At 36.0% G+C, this 22,061-nt stretch overlaps 1 protein-coding gene across 2 annotated transcripts in view; it reads right to left on the reverse strand.

Moving 5' to 3' along the window:
- Nucleotides 1-22,061, reverse strand: part of ATF7IP (activating transcription factor 7 interacting protein) — a 129,703-nt gene that overhangs the window by 33,120 nt on the left and 74,522 nt on the right. For both annotated transcript variants that reach the window (XM_032644189.1, XM_032644188.1), the window contains exon 6: nt 17,575-17,640. In XM_032644189.1, the coding sequence (XP_032500080.1) occupies nt 17,575-17,640 (66 nt within the window). The remainder of the gene's footprint in view (nt 1-17,574; nt 17,641-22,061) is intronic.

Consider the following 22,061-nt stretch of genomic DNA (forward strand, 5'->3'; position numbering starts at 1 on the left):
ACCTGATGGCATTCATTACCACTAAACCCACCATACAAGAAACACTAAAAGGAGTCCTTCAAGTAGAAATGAAAGGACACTTGGAGGCTTCCGGGAAGATGGTGGAAGAGTAAGACGTGGAGATCACCTTCCTCGCCACAGATACACCAGAAATACATCTACACGTGGAACAACTCCTACTATCCATACCCCCTTTCCGGGGAGCCTGTGCAGCCCGCTACTGCCAAGGTCCGAGGATCCAGGGTCAATTCCTCCGGGAGAACGCACGGCGCGCCTCAGGCTGCTGCAACGTCAAGCTGGCCTCTGCTGCCGCACGCTCACCCCGCATCCGTGCCCTTCCCTCCCCCCGGCCTGAGTGAGCCACAGCCCCCGAATCAGTGGCTCCTTTAACCCCATCCTGTCTGAGTGAAGAACAGATGCCCTCTGGAGACCTACATGCAGAGGTGGGGCAAATCCAAAGCCGAGCCCCTGGGAGCTGTGAGAACAAAGAAGAGAAAGGGAAATCTCTCCCAGCAGCCTCAGAAGCAGCAGATTAAAGCTCCACAATCAACATGATGTACCCTGCATCTGTGGAATACATGAATAGACAACGAATCATCCCAAATTAAGGAGGTGGACTTGAGAGCAAGATTTATGATTTTTTCCCCTTTTTCTCTTTTTGTGAGTGTGTATGTATATGCTTCTGGGTGACATTTTGTCTGTATAGCTTTGTTTCCACCATTTGTCCTAGGGTTATATTCGTCCATTTAAAAAAAATTATTTTTCTTAATAATTATTTTTTCTTTCTTTCTTTCTTTCCTTCCTTCCCTCCTTTAGACAACGAATCATCACAAATTGAGGAGGTTGAGAGCAAGATTTATGATTTTTTTCCCCTTTTCCTCTTTTTGTGAGTGTGTATGTGTATGCTTCTATGTGAGATTTTGTCTGTATAGCTTTGCTTCCACCATTTGTCCTAGGGTTCTATCCATCCGGTTTTTTTGTTTGTTTTTTAAATTTTTTTTCTCTTAATAGTTTTTTATTTTAAAAACTTTATTATATTTTATCTTATTTTATTTTACTTTATCTCCTTTTTTTTTCCTTCCTTCCCTCCTTCCTTCCTTCCTTCCTCCCTTGCACCCTCCATTTTTCCTTTCTTTCTTTCTCTCTTTCTACTTCTACTAATTCTTTCTTTCTACTTTTTCTCCCTTTTATTCTGAGCCATGTGGATGAAAGGCTCTTGGTGCAGCAGCCAGGAGTCAGTGCTGTGCCTCTGAGGTGGGAGAGCCAACTTCAGGACACTGGTCCACAAGAGACCTCCCAACTCCACATAATATCAAACGGTGAAAATCTCCGAGAGATCTCCATCTCAACACCAGCACCCAGCTTCACTCAACGACCAGCAAGCTACAGTGCTGGACATCCTATGCCAAACAACTAGCAAGACAAGAACACAACCATTAGCAACCCATTAGCAAGAACACAACCATTAGCAGAGAGGCTGCCTAAAATCATAATAAGTCCACAGACACCCCAAAGCACACCACCAGACGTGGACCTGCTCACCAGAAAGACAAGATCCAGCCTCATCCAGCATGACACAGGCACTAGTCCCCTCCCCCAGGAAGCCTACACAACCCACTGAACCAACCTTAGCCACTGGGGTCAGACACCAAAAACAACGGGAACTACGAACCTGCAGCCTGCAAAAAGGAGACCCCAAACACAGTAAGATAAGCAAAATGAGAAGACAGAAAAACACACTGCAGATGAAGGAGCAACATAAAAACCCAGCAGACCTAACAAATGAAGAGGAAATAGACAGTCTACCAGAAAAAGAATTCAGAATAATGATAGTAAAGATGATACAATATCTTGGAAACAGAATAGACAAAATGCAAGAAACATTTAACAAGGACCTAGAAGAACTAAAGATGAAACAGACAACGATGAACAACACAATAAATGAAATGAAAAATACTCCAGTTGGGATCAATAGCAGAATAACAGAGGCAGAAGAATGGATAAGTCACCTGGAAGATAAAACAGTGGAAATAACTACTGCAGAGCAGAATAAAGAAAAAAGAATGAAAAGAACTGAGGACAGTCTCAGAGACCTCTGGGACAACATTAAATGCACCAACATTCGAATTATAGGAGTTCCAGAAGAAGAAGAGAAAAAGAAAGGGACTGAGAAAATATTTGAAGAGATTATAGATGAAAACTTCCCTAATATGGGAAAGGAAATAGTTAATCAAGTCCAGGAAGCACAGAGAGTCCCATACAGGATACATCCAAGGAGAAATACGCCAAGACACATATTAATCAAACTGTCAAAAATTAAATACAAAGAAAACATATTAAAAGCAGCAAGGGAAAAACAAAAAATGACACACAAGGGAATCCCCATAAGGTTAACAGCTGATCTCTCAGCAGAAACTCTGCAAGCCAGAAGGGACTCGCAGGACATATTTAAAGTGATGAAGGAGAAAAACCTGCAACCAAGATTACTCTACCCAGCAAGGATCTCATTCAGATTTGATGGAGAAATTAAAACCTTTACAGACAAGCAAAAGCTGAGAGAGTTCAGCACCACCAAACCAGCTTTACAACAACTGCTAAAGGAACTGCTCTAGGCAAGAAACACAAGAGAAGGAAAAGACCTACAATAACGAACCCAAAACAATTAAGAAAGTGGGAATAGGAACATACATATCGATAATTACCTTAAATATAAATGGACTAAATGCTCCCACCAAAAGACACAGATTGGCTGAATGGATACAAAAACAAGACCCATATATTTGCTGTCTACAAGAGACCCACTTCAGACCTAGAGACATATACAGACTGAAAGTGAGGGGATGGAAAAAGATATTTCATGCAAATGGAAACCAAAAGAAAGCTGGAGTAGCAATTCTCATATCAGACAAAATAGACTTTAAAATAAAGACTATTAGAAGAGACAAAGAAGGACACTACATAATGTTCAAGGGATCGATCTAAGAAGAAGATATAACAATTGTAAATATTTATGCACCCATCTTAGGAGCTCCTCAATACATAAGGCAAATATTAACAGCCATAAAAGGGGAAATCGACAGTAACACATTAATAGTAGGGGACTTCAACACCCCACTTTCACCAATGGACAGTTCATCCAAAATGAAAATAAATAAGGAAACACAAGCTTTAAATGATACATTAAACAAGATGGACTTAATTGATATTTACAGGACACTCCATCCAAACACAACAGAATACACATTTTTCTCAAGTGCTCATGGAACATTCTCCAGGATAGATCATATCTTGGGTCACAAATCAAGCCTTGGTAAATTTAAGAAAATTGAAATTGTATCAAGTATCTTTTCCGACCACAACGCTATGAGACTAGATATCAATTACAGGAAAAGATCTGTAAAAAATACAAACAGATGGAGGCTAAACAATACAGTACTTAATAATGACATGATCAATGAAGAAATGAAAGAGGAGATCAAAAAATACCTAGAAACAAATGACAATGGAGACGCGACGACCCAAAATCTATGGGATGCAGCAAAAGCAGTTCTAAGAGGGAAGTTTATAGCAATACAATCCTACCTTACGAAACAGGAAACATCTCGAATAAACAACCTAACCTTGCACCTAAAGCAGTTAGAGAAAGAAGAACAAAAAAACCCCAAAGTTAGCAGAAGGAAAGAAATCATAAAAATCAGATCAGAAATCAGATCAGAAATCAGATCAGAAATAAATGAAAAAGAAATGAAGGAAACAATAGCAAAGATCAATAAAACTAAAAGTTGCTTCTTTGAGAAGATAAACAAAATTGATAAACCATTAGCCAGACTCATCAAGAAAAAAAGGGAGAAGACTCAAATCAATAGAATTAGAAATGAAAAAGAAGAAGTAACAACTGACACTGCAGAAATACAAAAGATCATGAGAGATTACTACAAGCAACTCTATGCCAATAAAATGGACAACCTGGAAGAAATGGACAAATTCTTAGAAATGCACAACCTGCCAAGACTGAATCAGAAATAGAAATAGAAAATATGAACAGACCAATTACAAACACTGAAATTGAAACTGTGATTAAAACTCTTCCAACAAACAAAAGCCCAGGACCAGATGGCTTTACAGGCGAATTCTATCAAACATTTAGAGAAGAGCTAACACCTATCCTTCTCAAAGTCTTCCAAAATATAGCAGAGGGAGGAACACTCCCAAACCCATTCTATGAGGCCACCATCGCCTTGATACCAAAACCAGACAAGGATGTCACAAAGAAAGAAAACTACAGGCCAATATCACTGATGAACATAGATGCAAAAATCCTCAACAAAATACTAGCAAACAGAATCCAACAGCACATTAAACAGATCATACACCATGATCAAGTGGGGTTTATTCCAGGAATGCAAGGATTCTTCAATATATGCAAATCAATCAACGTGATACATCATATTAACAAATTGAAGGAGAAAAACCATATGATCATCTCTACAGATGCAGAGAAAGCTTTTGACAAAATTCAACACCCATTTATGATAAAAACCCTGCAGAAAGTAGGCATTGAGGGAACTTTCCTCAACATAATAAAGGCATATATGACAAACCCACAGCTAACATCGTCCTCAATGGTGAAAAACTGAAAGCATTTCCACTAAGATCAGGAACAAGACAAGGTTGCCCACTCTCACCACTCGTATTCAACATAGTTTTGGAAGTTTTAGCCACAGCAATCAGAGAAGAAAAGGAAATAAAAGGAATCCAAATTGGAAAAGAAGAAGTAAAGCTGTCACTGTTTGCAGATGACATGATACTATACATAGAGAATCCTAAAGATGCTACCAGAAAACTACTAGAGCTAATCAATGAATTTGGTAAAATAGCAGGATACAAAATTAATGCACAGAAATCTCTGGCATTCCTATACACTAATGATGAAAAATCTGACAGTGTACTCAAGAAAACACTCCCATTTACCACTGCAACAAAAAGAATAAAATATCTGGGAACAAACCTACCTAAGGAGACGAAAGACCTGTATGCAGAAAATTATAAGACACTGATGAAAGAAATTAAAGATGATACAAATAGATGGAGAGATATACCATGTTCTTGGATTGGAAGAATGAACATTGTGAAAATGACTCTACTACCCTAAGCAATCTACAGATTCAATACAATCCCTATCAAACTACCACTGGCATTTTTCACAGAACTAGAACAAAAAATTTCACAATTTGTATGGAAACACAAAAGACCCCGAATAGCCAAAGCAATCTTGAGAACGAAAAACGGAGCTGGAGGAATCAGGCTCCCTGACTTCAGACTATACTACAAGGCTACAGTAATCAAAACAGTATGGTACTGGCACAAGAACAGAAACATAGATCAGTGGAACAGGATAGAAAGCCCAGAGATAAACCCATGCACATATGGTCACCTTATCTTTGATAAAGGAGGCAGGAATGTACAGTGGAGAAAGGACAGCCTCTTCAATAAATGGTGCTGGGAAAACTGGACAGGTACATGTAAAAGTATGAGATTAGATCACTCCCTAACACCATACACAAAAATAAGCTCAAAATGGATTAAAGACCAAAATGTAACGCCAGAAACTATCAAACTCTTAGAGGAAAACATAGGAAGAACACTCTATGACATAAATCACAGCGAGATTCTTTTTGACCTGCATCCTGGAGAAATGGAAACAAAAATAAACAAATGGGACCTACTGAAACTTTAAAGCTTTTGCACAGCAAAGGAAACCATAAACAAGACCAGAAGACAACCCTCACAATGGGAGAAAATATTTGCAAATGAAGCAACTGACAAAGGATTAATCTCCAAAATTTATAAGCAGCTCATGCAGCTCAATAACCAGAAACCAAACAATCCAATCCAAAAATGGGCAGAAGACCTAAATAGACATTTCTCCAAAGAAGATATACAGACTGCCAACAAACACATGAAAGAATGCTCAACATCATTAATCATTAGAGAAATGCAAATCAAAACTACAATGAGATATCATCTCACACCAGTCAGAATGGCCATATTCAGAAAATCTAGAAACGATAAATGCTGGAGAGGGTGTGGAGAAAAGGGAACCCTCTTGCACTGCTGGTGGGAATGTAAATTGATACAGCCACTGTGGAGAACCATATGGAGGTTCCTTAAAAAACTAGAAATAGAACTACCATATGACCGAGTAGTCCCATTACTGGGCATATACCCTGAGAAAACCATAATTCAAAGAGTCATGTACCAAAATATTCATTGCAGCTCTATTTACAATAGCCCAGAGATGGAAACAACCTAAGTGTCCATCATCGGATAAATGGATAAAGAAGATGTGGCACATATGTAAAATGGAATATTACTCAGCCATAAAAAGAAACGAAATTGAGCTATTTGTAATGAGGTGGATGGACCTAGAGTCTGTCATATAGAGTGAAGTAAGTCAGAAAGAGAAAGACAAATACCGTATGCTAACACATATGTATGGAATTTAAGAAAAAAAATGTTATGAAGAACCTAGGGGTAAGACAGGAATAAAGACACAGACCTACTAGAGAATGGACTTGAGGATATGGGGAGGGGGAAGGGTAAGCTGTGACAAGGCGAGAGAGAGGCATGGACACATATACATTACCAAACGTAGGGTGGATAGCTAGTGGGAAGCAGCCGCATAGCACAGGGAGATCAGTTCGGTGCTTTGTGACCGCCTGGAGAGCTGGGATGGGGAGGTTGGGAGGGAGGGAGTCGCAAGAGGGAGGAGATGTGGGAACATGTGTGTATGTGTGGCTGATTCACTTTGTTGTACAGCAGAGGCTAGCACACCATTGTGAAGCAATTATACTCCAATAAAGATGTAAAAAGAAAAGAAAAATGGAACGGAAGATGACACAGGTGACATAATGATACAGAAACCTAAAAGAATATATGTGATCTATTAGAATTAATAAGTGAATTTAGCAAAAGCATTGAGATACCAAAACAAATTGTATTTTTACATATCATTCAAAAAGAATTTGAAAATGAAACTTTTTAACATGACACTATTTTTAAATGATACTTATACCCAAAAAATGAATACAAAGAAATAAATCTAATGAAAGATGTTCAAAACTCAATATAGAAAGCAAAAAAGCATTACTGAGAGAAACTAAAGATGTAGAGAGAAATTTCCTAATTAAGTAATGAAAGACTCAGTGTTGCAAAGATGTCAATTTTCCTCCATATTGACCTATAGACCTCATACAATCCCATTCAAAGTTCTCCTGAAATTTTTTAATGGAAAATGACAAGGTGATTCTAAAATTGATATGAAAATTCAAGGGCTCTACAATAGTCACAGCAATCTTGAAGAACAATGACATTGGTAGAGTGATGGGAAAGTATGATCTTTACATTATTTCTTGGGTGAATGAGACATCCATATTTTAAAATATGAATCTTAATCTCTATCACATAGGATACACACACACACACACACACACACACACGCGCGCGCGCGTCAATTCCAGATAGATTAGATCCAAATGTGGAAGGTAAAACTATAAGGTGCCTAGATGATAGCATAAGACATATCTTTATAACCTTTCTTAAACAGAACACAAAGAGTAATAAGCATAGAAGGAAAGATCATAAAGACTACATTATTCTGTTTGTCAAAAGACAACTTTAGGAGTGAAAAGTAGAAGATGTTTGCAAGCCGTATATTAGACAAAGGACTTATATTTCAAATATATAAAGCACCACTGTAAATCAATAAGAAAAAAGAGCAACCAGTTTTATTTTTTTGTATCTTTGTTGGAGTGTGGTTGCTTTGCAGTGTTGTGTAGGTTTCTGCGGTGCGGCAAAGTGAGTCAGGTATGCGTATGCATTTGTCCCCATGTCCCCTCCCTCTTGCGTCTCCCTCCCACCCTCCCTGTCCCACCCCTCTAGGTCATCGCGGAGCATCAAGCTGATCTCCCTGTGCTATAGCTTCCCACTAGCCATCCATTTTACATTCAGCAACCAGTTTTAAATAATTGACAAAAGGCATAAAAGAGGACATCCAAATAACTGATAAACCTATGAAATACTGTTGAGCCCTATGTCAAGGACACCCTGTATCAAGGATACAGGACAAAAATTCCAGAATTAACCAAGCCCCCACTGCAACTGTTGCCATGGGCTCTCGTAATCTAAACCAGACAGCCCCCCAACTCCGTATTAAGCAAAATAATCACCATGTAGTAACCTCAGAGCATCCTGACAAGAATGACCTAATGCCATCTTGCCGGCAGGAATTTTCTTTGTCCTGAGGCTATAAAAGTTGGCTACTAGCTCACAAAGAGGATCGGCTCTCCCTGATCTATCAGGAAGTCGGCCCACTGTATTTGCAGCACCCCTCACTAACTTTGTTCTCAAGAAACTCACTCTTTTCTAAATTACTTCATTTCTGGAAATTCTTCTTCCAACCCACACTCAGACCACGATAAACACTATTCAACATCATTAGTGATTAGGAAAATTCACTTTAAAACCACAGTGGTATATCATTACACACCATTATATTGGCTATTTGTTGTTGCTGTTCCAAAACAGACAATAGCACGTATTTGTGGGGATACAGAATAATGAAAACTCTCCAGCATTGCTGGTATGGACGCAAACTGTGCGACCACTTTGGAAAAGTTTGTCATTATCCACTCAGTCTGAAGATATGCACATCCTTTGACCCAGCATTTCCACTTCAAGTTATACAGCTCACAGAAATACGTGCTTGTGAGCACCAGGCACTTGCACAGATGCTCATGGCACATTATGTGAAATAGCCAGAAACTGAAAACAGTACATATTCCCTCAACAGCAAACAGGATAAATAAACTGTGTTACATTCAGACTAAAAATGAATTAACTACAGCTATTCAAAACAACACATAAAAATCTGAAAAGCATAATGTTGAAAGACAGAATCCAGGCACAAAAGATTAAAAGCTCTATGAATCCACTGACATAAATCTTATATAAAGACAGAATAGGTTACCTTTCGGGAAAGGGTAATGACTGGGAGAGAGCAATGGGGAAGTTTATAGGGTTGTAATAATGTAGTTTTTAACCTGAGTGATAGTAATATTGGTATGTTTATTTGGTAAAATATCATCAAGCTAATATATATTATATATATCTATGTGTGTATACATATGTATATGTGTGTGTATATATGTTATAGTTCATAAATTATGTTCACAAATGCTGTAGGAAAGAAGATTAAATGTTTACTGAAGAAAAAAAAAGAAAGGACACTACAGCAACTTGAAAGCAAATGAAAATTTGAAATTCTCTGGTAAGAGTAAATACACAAATAAATGCAGAATGCTGCATTACTGTAAAGTTGGTGCAAAAATCATGTAATTCTGGTACAGAATTTAAGTATAAAATATAATTGTAAATCTATGTTAAAGTATACACAATACAGGGCTTCCCTGGTGGTGCAGTGGTTGAGAGTCCGCCTGCCGATGCGGGGGACACGGGTTCGTGTCCCGGTCCGGGAAGATCCCACATGCTGCAGAGCGGCTGGGCCCGTGAGCCATGGCCGCTGAGCCTGTGCGTCCGGAGCCTGTGCTCCGCGGTGGGAGAGGCCACAGCAGTGAGAGGCCCGCATACCGCAAAAAAAAAAAAGTATACACAATACAAAAAGATATTATGTATGATACCAATAACATAAAGTAGTGGGAGGAAAGATGTGACTGAAGTTGTTACTAGTTTAAAATAGGTGTAAACTTAAGATATTTTATGTAATCCCCATGGTAATGACAGAGAAAATACCTATAGAAGATACACAAAAAAATGAGAAATGAATTAAAGCACTGACAATACTAACTAAGAAAATAAACAAAACACACAGGAAGTAAGAAAAAACTGAAGACAGACAAAACAGCTCCAAGACAAACAGAAAATATTCAACAAAATGGCAATAATAAGTTTGTCCCTACAATAGTTACTTTAAATCCAAATGGATTAAATTCTCCATAGAAAGATATACCCTGGCTTAATGGATTCAATAAAACAACAACAAAACAAAAACAAAAAAAACCAAGGTCCTGCTATATGCTGTCAACAAGAGGAACACTTTAGGTCTAAAGACACAAACAGGCTGAAAGTAAAAGTAAGGAAAAAGATATTCCATTCAAATGATAAGCAAAACAAAGTAGAGGTGACCATACATATTTAAGACAAAATGCATTTGAAATCAAAAACTATTACAAGAGACAAAGAAGGACACTACATAATGAAAAGTCAACTGACCAGGTATAACATTTATAAATATATATGGACATATCATCTATCTCCCCAAATATAGGATGTAAAAATTGGTTTTTTTTACAGAAAACCAGAAACACCATAATAGTAGGAGTCTTCAGAACATCATTTTATATAATGGATAGATGTTCCAGACAGAAAATCAGTAAGGAATCCCTAGAAATGAACAAGACTAAAGATCAAACAGACAAATGTAGAAATTGTCACCCAACACACATTCTTCTCAAGCACACACAGAACTTTCTCCAGTATAGATCATATATTAGGTCACAAAACAAGCCCGAACACATTTAAAACAATGAAAACCATACCAAATATCTTTGTGAATCACAATGGAATAAAACTTGAAATCAACATCATAAGGAAAATGGAAAAAAGTCACAAATATGTGGAAAACTTTTAAAAATCCAGTGAGTAAAATAAGAAATCACAACGGATACTAGAGAATATCTGAGATATATGTAAACAAAAACACAACATACTAAATTTATGGGAAAATTGATGCAGCATAGTACTAAGAGAAAAGTTTGTGGTGGTAAATGCTTACCAAAAAAAAAAAAAAAAAAAAACCCTCAAATCAACGGCCTAACTTTACACCTCAAGGAACTAGAAAAGAAAAAAAACAAACTAAACTCCAAGTTATAAGAAGGAAGGAAACAATAAAGATTACAGCAGAAATAAATGACATAGACAATACAAAATCAATAGAAAAAAAATTTTTAATTGGTAAAACCTTATCTAGATTACCTAAGAAAAAAGAAAGAAGGCATAGATAAACAAAATCATATATGAAACAGGAGGCATTATAACTGATGTCACGGAAAGAGAAGGATCATAAGACACCACTGTGGCAACAAATTGGATAATCTAGAAGAAATGGATAACTTCCTAGAAATATGCAACCTACTAAGACCGAATCAAGAAGAAATTAACTTGAACAGACCTAAACAAGTACAGATTGAATCAGTAATCAAAAACATCCTAGCAACCAAAAAAGTCAAGTACCAGATGGCTTCACTGGAGAATTTACCAGACATTTAAAGAAAATCAACAACAGCCCTTCTCAACTCTTCCAAAAAACTGAAGTGGAGGGAACACTCCCAAACTCAGTTTATGAAGCCCACATCATCCAGATACCAAAGCCAAAGACACCAAAATAAAAGAAAATTACAGGCTAATATCCCTGATAAACATATATACAAAAATTCTCAACAAAATGCTAGCATATAAAATTCATCAGCCCATTAAAAAGAATTACACAACATGGCAAAGTAGGATTTATCCCTGGAATAAAAGGATAGCTCAACATATGAAAAACAATCAACGTAATACTCCACATTAAAAGAATAAAGGGGAAAAACCCCACACGATCTTCTCAATTGTTGCAGAAAAAGCATTTGACAAAATTCAACACCTTCTCATGATAAAAACACTCGACAAGTTAGGAAACTACCTCAATATTAAAAAGACCATATGTCAAAAGCCCATAGCTAATATCATACTCAATGGTGAATAACTGAAAGCTTTCCCTCTAAGATAAAGGAACAAGGTAAGTTTGCCCGCTCTCACCAATTTCTTCAACATGGCACTGGAAGGGCCTCACAAGAGCAATTAAGCAAGAAAAATAAATAAAAGGCAGCCAAATCAAAAGGAGTAAAAGTATCACTGTTCACTGATGACATCTTATATTTAGATAACCCTAAAGAGGCCACACACACACGAAAAAGTCTGAACTAATAAATGAATTCAGCAATGCTACAGGATAGAAAATCAACACGAAATATCACTTACATGTGGAATCTAAAAACTAAGACAAATTAGTGAATATAACAAAAAAGAAACAGACTCATAGATATAGAGAACAAACTAGTGGATACCAGTGAGGAGAGGAAAGGGGAGAGGGGCAAGATAGGGATAGGAGATTAAAAGGCACAAACTATTATGTATAAAATAAATAAGCTACAAGGATATATTGTACAGCTCAGGGAATATAGCCAATATTTCATAACAACTATAAAGGGAGTATAACTTTTAAAAATTGTGACTCACTATGTTGTACACCTGAGATTTATATAATATTGTAAATCAACTATACCTCAACAACAAAAAAGAAATCCGAAGTACGTCTATATACCAACAATGAGCAATCTGAGAACGAAATTAAGACAATAATCCCATTACAATATCACTAGAAAGAATAAAATATTTAGGAGCAAACTTAACCAAGACAGCAAAAGACCTTTACACTGAAAACTACAAAACCTTGTTGAAAGAAATAAAAGACACAAATAAACGGAAAGACATATTCATGGGGATTGAAAGACTTAATATTGTTAAAATGCCCATCCTATCCAAAGCGGTCAAAAGTTTCAATGCAACGCCAACCAAAATCCCTGTCATTTTTTGAAGAAGTAGGAAAAAGCATCCTAAAATTCATATGGAATCTCAAGAAACCCTGAATTGCCAAAACAATCTGAAAAAAGAACAACGCTGAAGGCTTCATACCTTCTGATTTTAAAAGCTACAGTAATCAAAGCAGTTCAGTGCTGGAATATAGACAGACACATAAACCTGTGAAACAGAATAGAGATCCCAGAAATAAACTCTTATGTATACACTCAAGTGATGTTCTACAAGGGTGCCAAGGCTACACAATGGGGAAATGACAGTCTTTTAACAAATGGTGTGAAAACTGGATATCCAAATGCAAAAGAATGAAGTTAGACCATTAAACCATATACAAGAATTTATTCCAAATGGATTAAAGACCTAAATGTAAAACCTAAAACTATGAAATTCCTAACAGAAAGCATAGGGGGAAGCTTCATGACAGTGCACTTGGCAACGATTTCTTGGATCAAAGCAAAGGCAACAAAAGCATAAAAAGACAAAGAAGATTACATCAAACAAAATTTTCTGCACATGAAAGGAAACAATCAACAGAGTGAAAAGGAAACCTATGGAATGGGAGAAAATGACAGCAAATCATGTATCTGGTAAGGTGTTAATGTCCAGAACATGTAAAGAACTCCTACAACTTAACAACTAAAATACAAGTAACCAGATTTTAAAATGGCCAAAGGCCCTGAATAAACATTTCTCCAAAGAAAATATGCAAAATGACCAACAAGCATATGAAAAGATGCTCAGCATCACTAATCAGAGAAATACAAATCAAAACCACATTGAGATACAGTCTCACATCCATTAGGGTGGTCACTAACACAAAACAGAAAAAAACAAGTGTTGACAAGAATGTACAGAAATTGGAACCCTTGTGTCCAGCTGATAGGAATGTAAAATGGTGTGGCTGCTAAAGAAGAGTCTGGAGGCTCCTCAAAAAAAGAATCACAGAATTACCATATGACCCAGCAATTTCACTTCTGGGTATATATATCCAAGACTTTGATCTCAAAGAGGTCAAAGAGGTCACACCAATGTTCATTGCAGCATTATTCATAAGAGCCAGGAGTTGAAAGCAGCCCAAATATCCATCAATAAATAAATGGATAAAGAATATGTGGTATATACATCCAATGGAGTATTATTCAGCCTTAAAAAAAGGAAATCCTGTCACATGCTGTAACACAGACGAACCTTGAGGACATAATGTTTTGTGAAATAAGGTAGTCACAAAACAACAAATACTGTATGACTGCACTTATGAGATATCTAGGGTAGTCAAAATCATGGAAACAAAGTAGAACAATAGTTCCCAGGGGTTAAAGGGGAGGGGAAATGGGAGTTGTTCTATGGGTACAGTTTCAGTTTTGCAAGATGAAAAATTTCTAGAGATCGGTTACACAACAATGTTAACACAGGTAACACTACTGAGTTGTAGAATTAAAAATGGTAAATTTTGGGCTTCCCAGGTGGCGCAGTGGTTGAGAGTCCGCCTGCCGATGCAGGGGACGCGGGTTCGTGCCCCGGTCCGGGAGGATCCCACGTGCTGCTGAGCGGCTAGGCCCACGAGCCATGGCCGCTGAGCCTGCACATCTGGAGCCTGTGCTCCGCAACGGGAGAGGCCACAGCAGTGAGGGGCCCGCGTACCACAAAAATTAAAAAAAAAAGAACAACAACCACCAAAAAAAGGGTAAATTTTATGTTAACTATTTCTATATTAAAGTAAGAAGAATTTAAAATATTTTTTAATAAAAAATTGAAATGTAGGATTTAGATTCAATCTAAAATTTGTTTGAGAATCAATTATGTCATTGATTTTCATAGATAAAAGATGAGAAATATCTTGATATTTATTTTGCAGTAAAAAACTAGAAAGGATGAAAGTTAAAGATATCAGTCATAGAGGAGTAAAATAGATTAGATTATGTGTGTGGTCTTAATAGCAAACTGCCTATGAGGATTTTCTATTCTTTCCGAAATTAATAGAAAATGTTTTAAGACAAACCTCAATAGTGGGGTTCACTATTAACTGGTTAATATCAAAGGACCAAGGAACAAATCTAAATAGAAGAAAAGCATCTGAAGTGCCATTGTTTGTTTAGTTATTTTCATAAGGGGGATAAAGTTCTAAACATTCTTTCTATATGTCTTATTTTTAAAACAGCAAGACACAGATGTAAAAGTACAGTGGATACCATAATTAAAGGGAATTAAACATGAAAGAACAAAATCTTTGAAATTTCTACAAATCTCTCTCACAAGAAGAAAACATTAACAAGAATGAGTTAGAAAGATGTCCAAGTTTTGAAATTTAAAATTGGCCTTGTTCACAAACTAAAGAAGGAAGGAACAAAATTTGAAAAATTGAATACTACACCTTAACATTTCCTTCAAGTGCCACATACACTAACTGTCCAAATTAATCTTTTCCAATCTTTAGGAATTACACAGTATTTGTCCTTGTTTCCATACCAGTTGTAGCCCTTCAAGACAAACTTTTCATGGATTGTAATATTTTCATTTTTATTCCTTAAGGTCTCTGCCTGTCTTCTTTAACTAAACAAACAAGACTTGGAAAGCAGATTTGAGAACAAATTTGATATGCATAAACACTGGAAAAGTACATGGTGGGCAGCACTGCTTAGTTCAGACACAGGATGAAAGGAAAAAATGGAAATTCATATTGCACAAAACAATGGAAAAATTTCAAACTCCTATATTTGGTTGATGCATAGCAAATAAAGGTTAAACAAAGATTTATACCAATTTTCTAATATAAGAAATAAAACACCTTAGTTTTTATACTGTGACAAAAAAACAAAGCTGAGAAAGTAGAGTTTAAAATCAGAGAATTAATTACATCATCGAAGAGGAACATAATTAAAAAATCTTTGGCTGTGGCCAAATGAGGGTTTGATGAGAATAGCCTGTGTAAACAAAGATAAAAACTATCAGTTGGGCTTCCCTGGTGGCGCAGTGGTTGAGTGTCCGCCTGCCGATGCAGGGGACACGGGTTCGTGCCCAGGTCCGGGAAGATCCCACATGCCGCGGAGCGGCTGGGCCCGTGAGCCATGGCGGCTGAGCCTGCGTGTCCGGAGCCTGTGCTCCGCAACTGGAGAGACCACAGCAGTGAGAGGCCCGTGTACCGCAAAAAAAAAAAAAGCCAATAGAATAGAGATAAACCCATGCACATATGGTCACCTTATCTTTGATAAAGGAGGCAAGAATATACAATGGAGAAGAGACAGCCTCTTCAATAAGTGGTGCTGGGGGAAAAAAAAAAAGAATACAGAGATGCAGAACAGATTAGTAGTTGCCAGGGTACAGGGAGTGAGGGTAGGGTTAAAGCAAGGTTGAAACTATAAAAGAACAGCATGAGGGAGTCCCTTTATGGTGAGGGAACGGTTCTGTATCTTGACGGTGGTGGCAGGTTATATAAATCTATACATGAGATCAAACTGCGTAGAAACACACACACACACACACAATTAATTCGTGTAAAAACTGGTGGAAACTGGTATGGTCTACAGAACTATTTAATAGAATTGTAACAATTTCTTGGTTTTGATATTGTACTACAATTATAGAAGATTTCACCATTGGGGAAGCTGAGTGAAGGGTTCATAGGAGTCTATGTATTATTGCTGCAACTTCCTATGTATCTATCATTATTTCAAAGTAAATTTTGTTTTAAAAAGTCAAGTAAAGAAGATATGAAAATGATTCAAGACAGAAAAATCCTACAGTAATAATGACTACTACTGAAATAATTATTATTGGCAATTACTATGTCCCAGGCAATGAAGATACCAAGACACAAAGAAATGTAACTTGCTCAAATGATTAAAAAAAAAGAAAAGGAAGAGGAGGAAAAGAAAGAAATTCAACTAAAAACAATAGTGCAATGTACAAGTGCTATACTAAAAATACATATTACTGAATAACTAAGGAAACAACAAAAGCAAAAGTGTGACTACAGACTAGTTTGTGTGCTATGCTATGACACTTGGACTAAACTACATGGGGGAAAAAAGAAAGAGGAGAACCAGGCTACTTGAGGCAGTGTATACTAAAACATTTTGGAGGAAGTAATAGTCTAGACTAGGACACTGGCAAATACAGGCATACCTTGTTTCATTGCACTTCGCAGATACTGCATTTTTTACAAATTGAAGGTTTATGCCAACATGCATCAAGCAAGTCTATAGGTACCATTTTTCCAACAGTATTTCCTCACTTTGCATCTCTGTGTCACGTTTTTTGGTAATTCTTGCAATATTTCAATATTTTATATTATTATTATATCGCTGTGGTGAGCTGTGATCAGTGATCTTTGACATTACTCTCATTGTTTTTTGTTTTGTATTTCTTAATTAGGTATGTACATTGAATTTTTAGACACAATGCCATTGCTCACTTAATAGACTATAGTGTAGCGTAAACATAACTTTTACTTTTTTTATAACGGAAAAATTTTTTACAAATTTGTGACTCGCTTTATTGCAATAATCGCTTTACTGCAGTGATCTGGAACTGAACCTGCAATATCTCCAAGGCATGCCTGTATGTAAAAAGAGACACAAGGTAAGGCAAATCCCCAAAACACAATTTTAAAGATGGATAGAAAATACAATTTCAAGAATGCCTTATATAAATAGATTAATATGTACTGATGTATGAAAACAGTGAGGATTAGAAACGGTTAATAATTAGTTCTAGAGTAGCAGCTCCGGAAACAACATGCAGGAAGTGCACAGTATGAAAGCAAATTTCCGACCTGTAATAAAGAGTTTCCTCCTAAATCAGCACTGCCTAATATTACCACTTAAGGCTAAATATTAATTATGCAAGAATAGAAATTCTTACTTCTTGTCTTTTCTTAAGATCTTCTTTGGCTGCTCCAAAGCGTTTGGTTAACCTGGCTATCTTGGCCTAAAAAGAGCAAAAATGAGACGGAAATCAAATGGCATTATAGTATTAAAAAGAAACCCATGCATATATAACAAGAAACCCACAGGTAATAGGATCCTCAGAAGATAGCTAACAGCAAAGGAAATAAGGCAAGTTGACTGTAAAACATATATTTGAAAAATACAGAAAATCATAACAAAAACGTAAACACTCTTAATTTTGTAAGATTGGCTTTTTTCCTCCTTGAACTGTGGTTGTTTGCTCACAAACCAGTATATTTCTGAATATGTGTGCTTGCGTTTGTTATTTTTTAACACAGTTGTAACCACACTTAATTTTCTCACTGAGAAGTGTATAGTAAGCATATCTATAAATCCCTTACTGATGGTACATATGAGTATATGTATGATATATTGAATCATTAGTTATACAGTCTCTTTCCTACTGGATGTGTTCAATTGTTTCTTAACTAACTGCTGTAGTCAAATAACATGCAATTAATAATTTTGTTCTTTCAGATTACTTACTTAAGCTACATTCACAGAGGTGGAATTCCTGAGACAGAGTATATTTTTAAGGCTCCTATCTAAATGCTTTTCCGACAGGCTTTGTTAATTTACACTTTCAATAGCAATGTATATAAATGTTCACCTGATATTACTCTTTGAAGTATTTAATTTCATATTGTGTTAACCTTTAAAAAACTGACAAAAATGTTACCTTCTTGGTGTTAACATTTGTCAGTGAGATTATTTTATTAATCATTTGTACTGCTTATTAAACACTGCCTGATCACATATTTTGCCCACATACATATTCATAAAAATTTAATACCAGAGGCAGAAAGGAAAAAAATAGAAAAATTACCCCATCACCACGTGAATATTTTCTTTGTATTTATTTCCTTTAAGTCTTTTACTAAGGCATTGCTATGATACTCAATTGTTTTTCTTGTGGCTGTTGCTGTCATTTTATGATAAATATATTTTTAAGAATTTTAAACTTCTGAGTGCGTTCATGAGGCCTGCCTAAGGAAGTGCTCTTCCAGATAATTTCAATTAGCCAATACAATCATATCATAAAAAGAAAATATTATTTACTTTTAAACCCTTTGTTCCCAAAACAGTCACTTCTAAAGAAGACCCCAAAACTTAAGAAGTATTCAAGTCCACCGATATGGGCTAGGCAATCAATTACCTGTGACTCCCAAGGTGAAGATTTTCCTCAGGACTTAATTATTTATGCATATTATTAACACCCAAGGACATGTACAGCACAATTTTTTAAATTCTTAATATGGATTTACCTTCCTGTAACTAAAATATTTCAAGTAATTTTTTTTGTTTGTTTGTTTTGTTTTTTTTGCGGTACGCGGGCCTCTCACTGTTGTGGCCTCTCCCGTTGCGGAGCACAGGCTCCGGACGTGCAGGCTCAGCGGCCATGGCTCACAGGCTCAACTGCTCCATGGCATGTGGGATCTTCCCAGACCGGGGCACGAACCCGCGTCCCCTGCATCGGCAGGCAGACTCTCAACCACTGCGCCACCAGGGAAGCCCCCTCAAGTAATTTTTTCAAGAAAGGTATATGAGAAAGTGTTTTCTGTACTCCAACTTATACAAGAATGTCTTTCATTTTTTCTTTTGGCAGGCTATCTAGTAGGTAGTCTATAAATTGCATAAAATGTATACTATTATTATTTGCCCTTAAAAATGAAAGCAAATTTAAAACATTATTTTGTATATGTTATATATGGGGAAAGGTCTAGAAGAATAAACACCAAAGCTAACGGTGGTTACCTCTAGAGGCTATGATTGGCAGGCAGTGTAAAGAGAGCTTCAATTTCATGTCATATACATCTATAGTATATTCAAATATTTCTTAAAAAAATATTTTTATCACTTCAAAATTTAAACTACTGGCAGAGGAAAAAAATAACAAAATTTAGACACAGACATGCTTTCTTCTGCCATTTAATATCATAAAAAAGAAATCAAAGAGCAGACTTTTTGTGTTGTTTTAATCTAGGGAAACTACAATTTTTTAATTATAATTCAAAATATCTGTCATAATATGTCTAAGACTGGGTCTCTTTTTCTGGCAAGCATTCTGTGAAATCTTTTAAAAAACTCTATAAAAAAGTCATTTTTTTAGTGAAGGAGGTAATATTCTATTACTATATCTTTGATTACTACTACTATTTCATTTGCTCTTGGTTTCTTAGGCATATCTATCATTTCTTGTATAATGGCACAATGGTACCTGTTTAAATAAAAGTTGCATAAATTGTTGGGATTCAGACACACTGGGGCCTTGTTTAGCAAACTATGCAAACCAAGAATTTCTTTGTTATATTTACCAAGAAATATCTCAGGAAATAATTCTGTGTGGGGAAAAAAAAAAAAGTAATCGTATATCGTTTGCCTAATAACAAATGTTAGCACTCAAAAACGCTAGTGAATAAACAGACACATGGTATTCATTATTCAAAATTCTCTCGTGGATTAGGCAGCCACAGATTTACTCATTGAGGGAGGCGAGTGGGAGGAGAGACTGAAAGAAAAAACTGAAAAAGCTATTTTCAGTTAAAACTACTTAAAATGGCATTTTATAAATCATAACCAATGGAACATTGGATTCCAGAGTGTGTTGACAGTTTTTCCATAAAAAATCCAGTTGAAATATTGAGTATCCTGAATTTGCATAGTGATTTGAGAGGAATCAAGTCTTCCTATCCAGGAACATGGCAGATCACTGTTGACTCATGTTTTCTTTTTCCATCCGTTTTCTTCATAATGGTCTTGAAATTTTGTTTTTCGGTTTATTCCGTAGTATTTTCTTATTTTTAAATGTCTACCATATGTGAAACCGTTTTCTCATTACAATTTCCCACTGGTTGTTGCTGATGTACAGCAAGGCTACTAGAATAGGTTTTCCTTTTATCAGTTAGTTGCTAAGCATTACAGTTTATCATTTACCATTATTACTCCTCATGCCTTTTTCCTGTTTTATTTTATTGCCCTGTCACCAAAGTTCTAAATAGCAGCACAGATAAGGCATCCTTGTCCTATTCTCAACTCTAGTGGAAATATTTCCAAAGATCCACTATTAAATATGATATTTATAACAGGTTTCTGATAATCTTTATGAGATTTAAGGTACTTCCCTCCTATTTTTTGCAACACCTGGTCAGTTTTAGCAAATCCTCCTTGTTTGGTATCTACTGAGATGATCACACAATTTACATCCTTCTTCTGTTAGTACAGTGAAATATAATGGTTAATATTGAACCAGCCTTACATTCATGAGAGAAACCAATGCTGTAAAATAAAACTGGCCTATATTTGTTCTTTTCTAATGCCACAGAATTCCACAGTTGGGTGTGCTTCATAAAATGAGGCCTCATCTTTTCCTATACTCTGGAAGTGTTCATATGAGAAGTGAATTAACTGTTCCTCAAATGTTTGTCAGAATTTTCTGGCAAGGCTTTTGGGGCCTAATGATTTCTTCAGAAACAGATCTTTCACTACAAGTGACTACAATTTTAACAGAGTTCCTCATAATTTTCAGCTTTCTACTTTCTTCTTAGATAAAATGGACTTCATAGGTATAAGGTTGTATATAATAATGTTCTCTTAACTTAAAGAATCTCCTCTAGATCTTTATTTCTTGCCTTTTTGAATCCTTATACAGTTTATTTGTACTTTTATTTGTAGATCAAAAATGTATCTACTTTTAAGGCTTTTCAATAAGCTTTTGTCTTTATTGCTCAATCTTCAAAAGGGGTCGGCTTTTTTGCTATTTCTATTAACTCCTTCCTCCTTCTCTGGGTTTTAGTTTGTTATTGCTATTTTTCCCTAGCAAAGGAGATGCACATATAATGCTTTTTTATTTTTCTGTTTGTTAGTAATAAATTAAAGTTATAAATTTCCCTTTGAATACTGCATCAGCTTTAACTTACAAGTTTTAATATGCAATGTATTATTATAGTTCTGACCTAAAGAGTTGAGAATGTCCATTTTTAAATTTCTCTTTGTAATTACCTGGAAGTATGTTTTGGGGAAGGTACCATCTGGGAGAGGAGAAAAGCTAAATATCTGTCGATAATTTCTAATTTTACTACATAGTTACCACTGAATCCACAACAAATGATGGTGGTTAGCATTTTAAGATGCTCTTAGGAATCACTACATTTCTAATGTGACAATGCATTAAAGATATATAAACCTAAAAATTATATGTTTTCCTACTTAAAAAATAATGAAACTCGTGGACATAACTGTTTGGATTTACCTTACAATTTGACATCTCTGAAAAAGTGAAAATACATAAAACTTTTTCAAGATTCAGAAAGCAACAATCCCTAAACTAACACAGAAAATAATTATATAATGAATTCTCCATATATTCCAATGTTGGCGATTTTTTCAGCTCTTATAAAATAT

This window comes from Phocoena sinus, chromosome 10 (assembly GCF_008692025.1).
Source record: "Phocoena sinus isolate mPhoSin1 chromosome 10, mPhoSin1.pri, whole genome shotgun sequence".
In the NCBI taxonomy this organism is placed as follows: Eukaryota; Metazoa; Chordata; class Mammalia; order Artiodactyla; family Phocoenidae; genus Phocoena; species Phocoena sinus.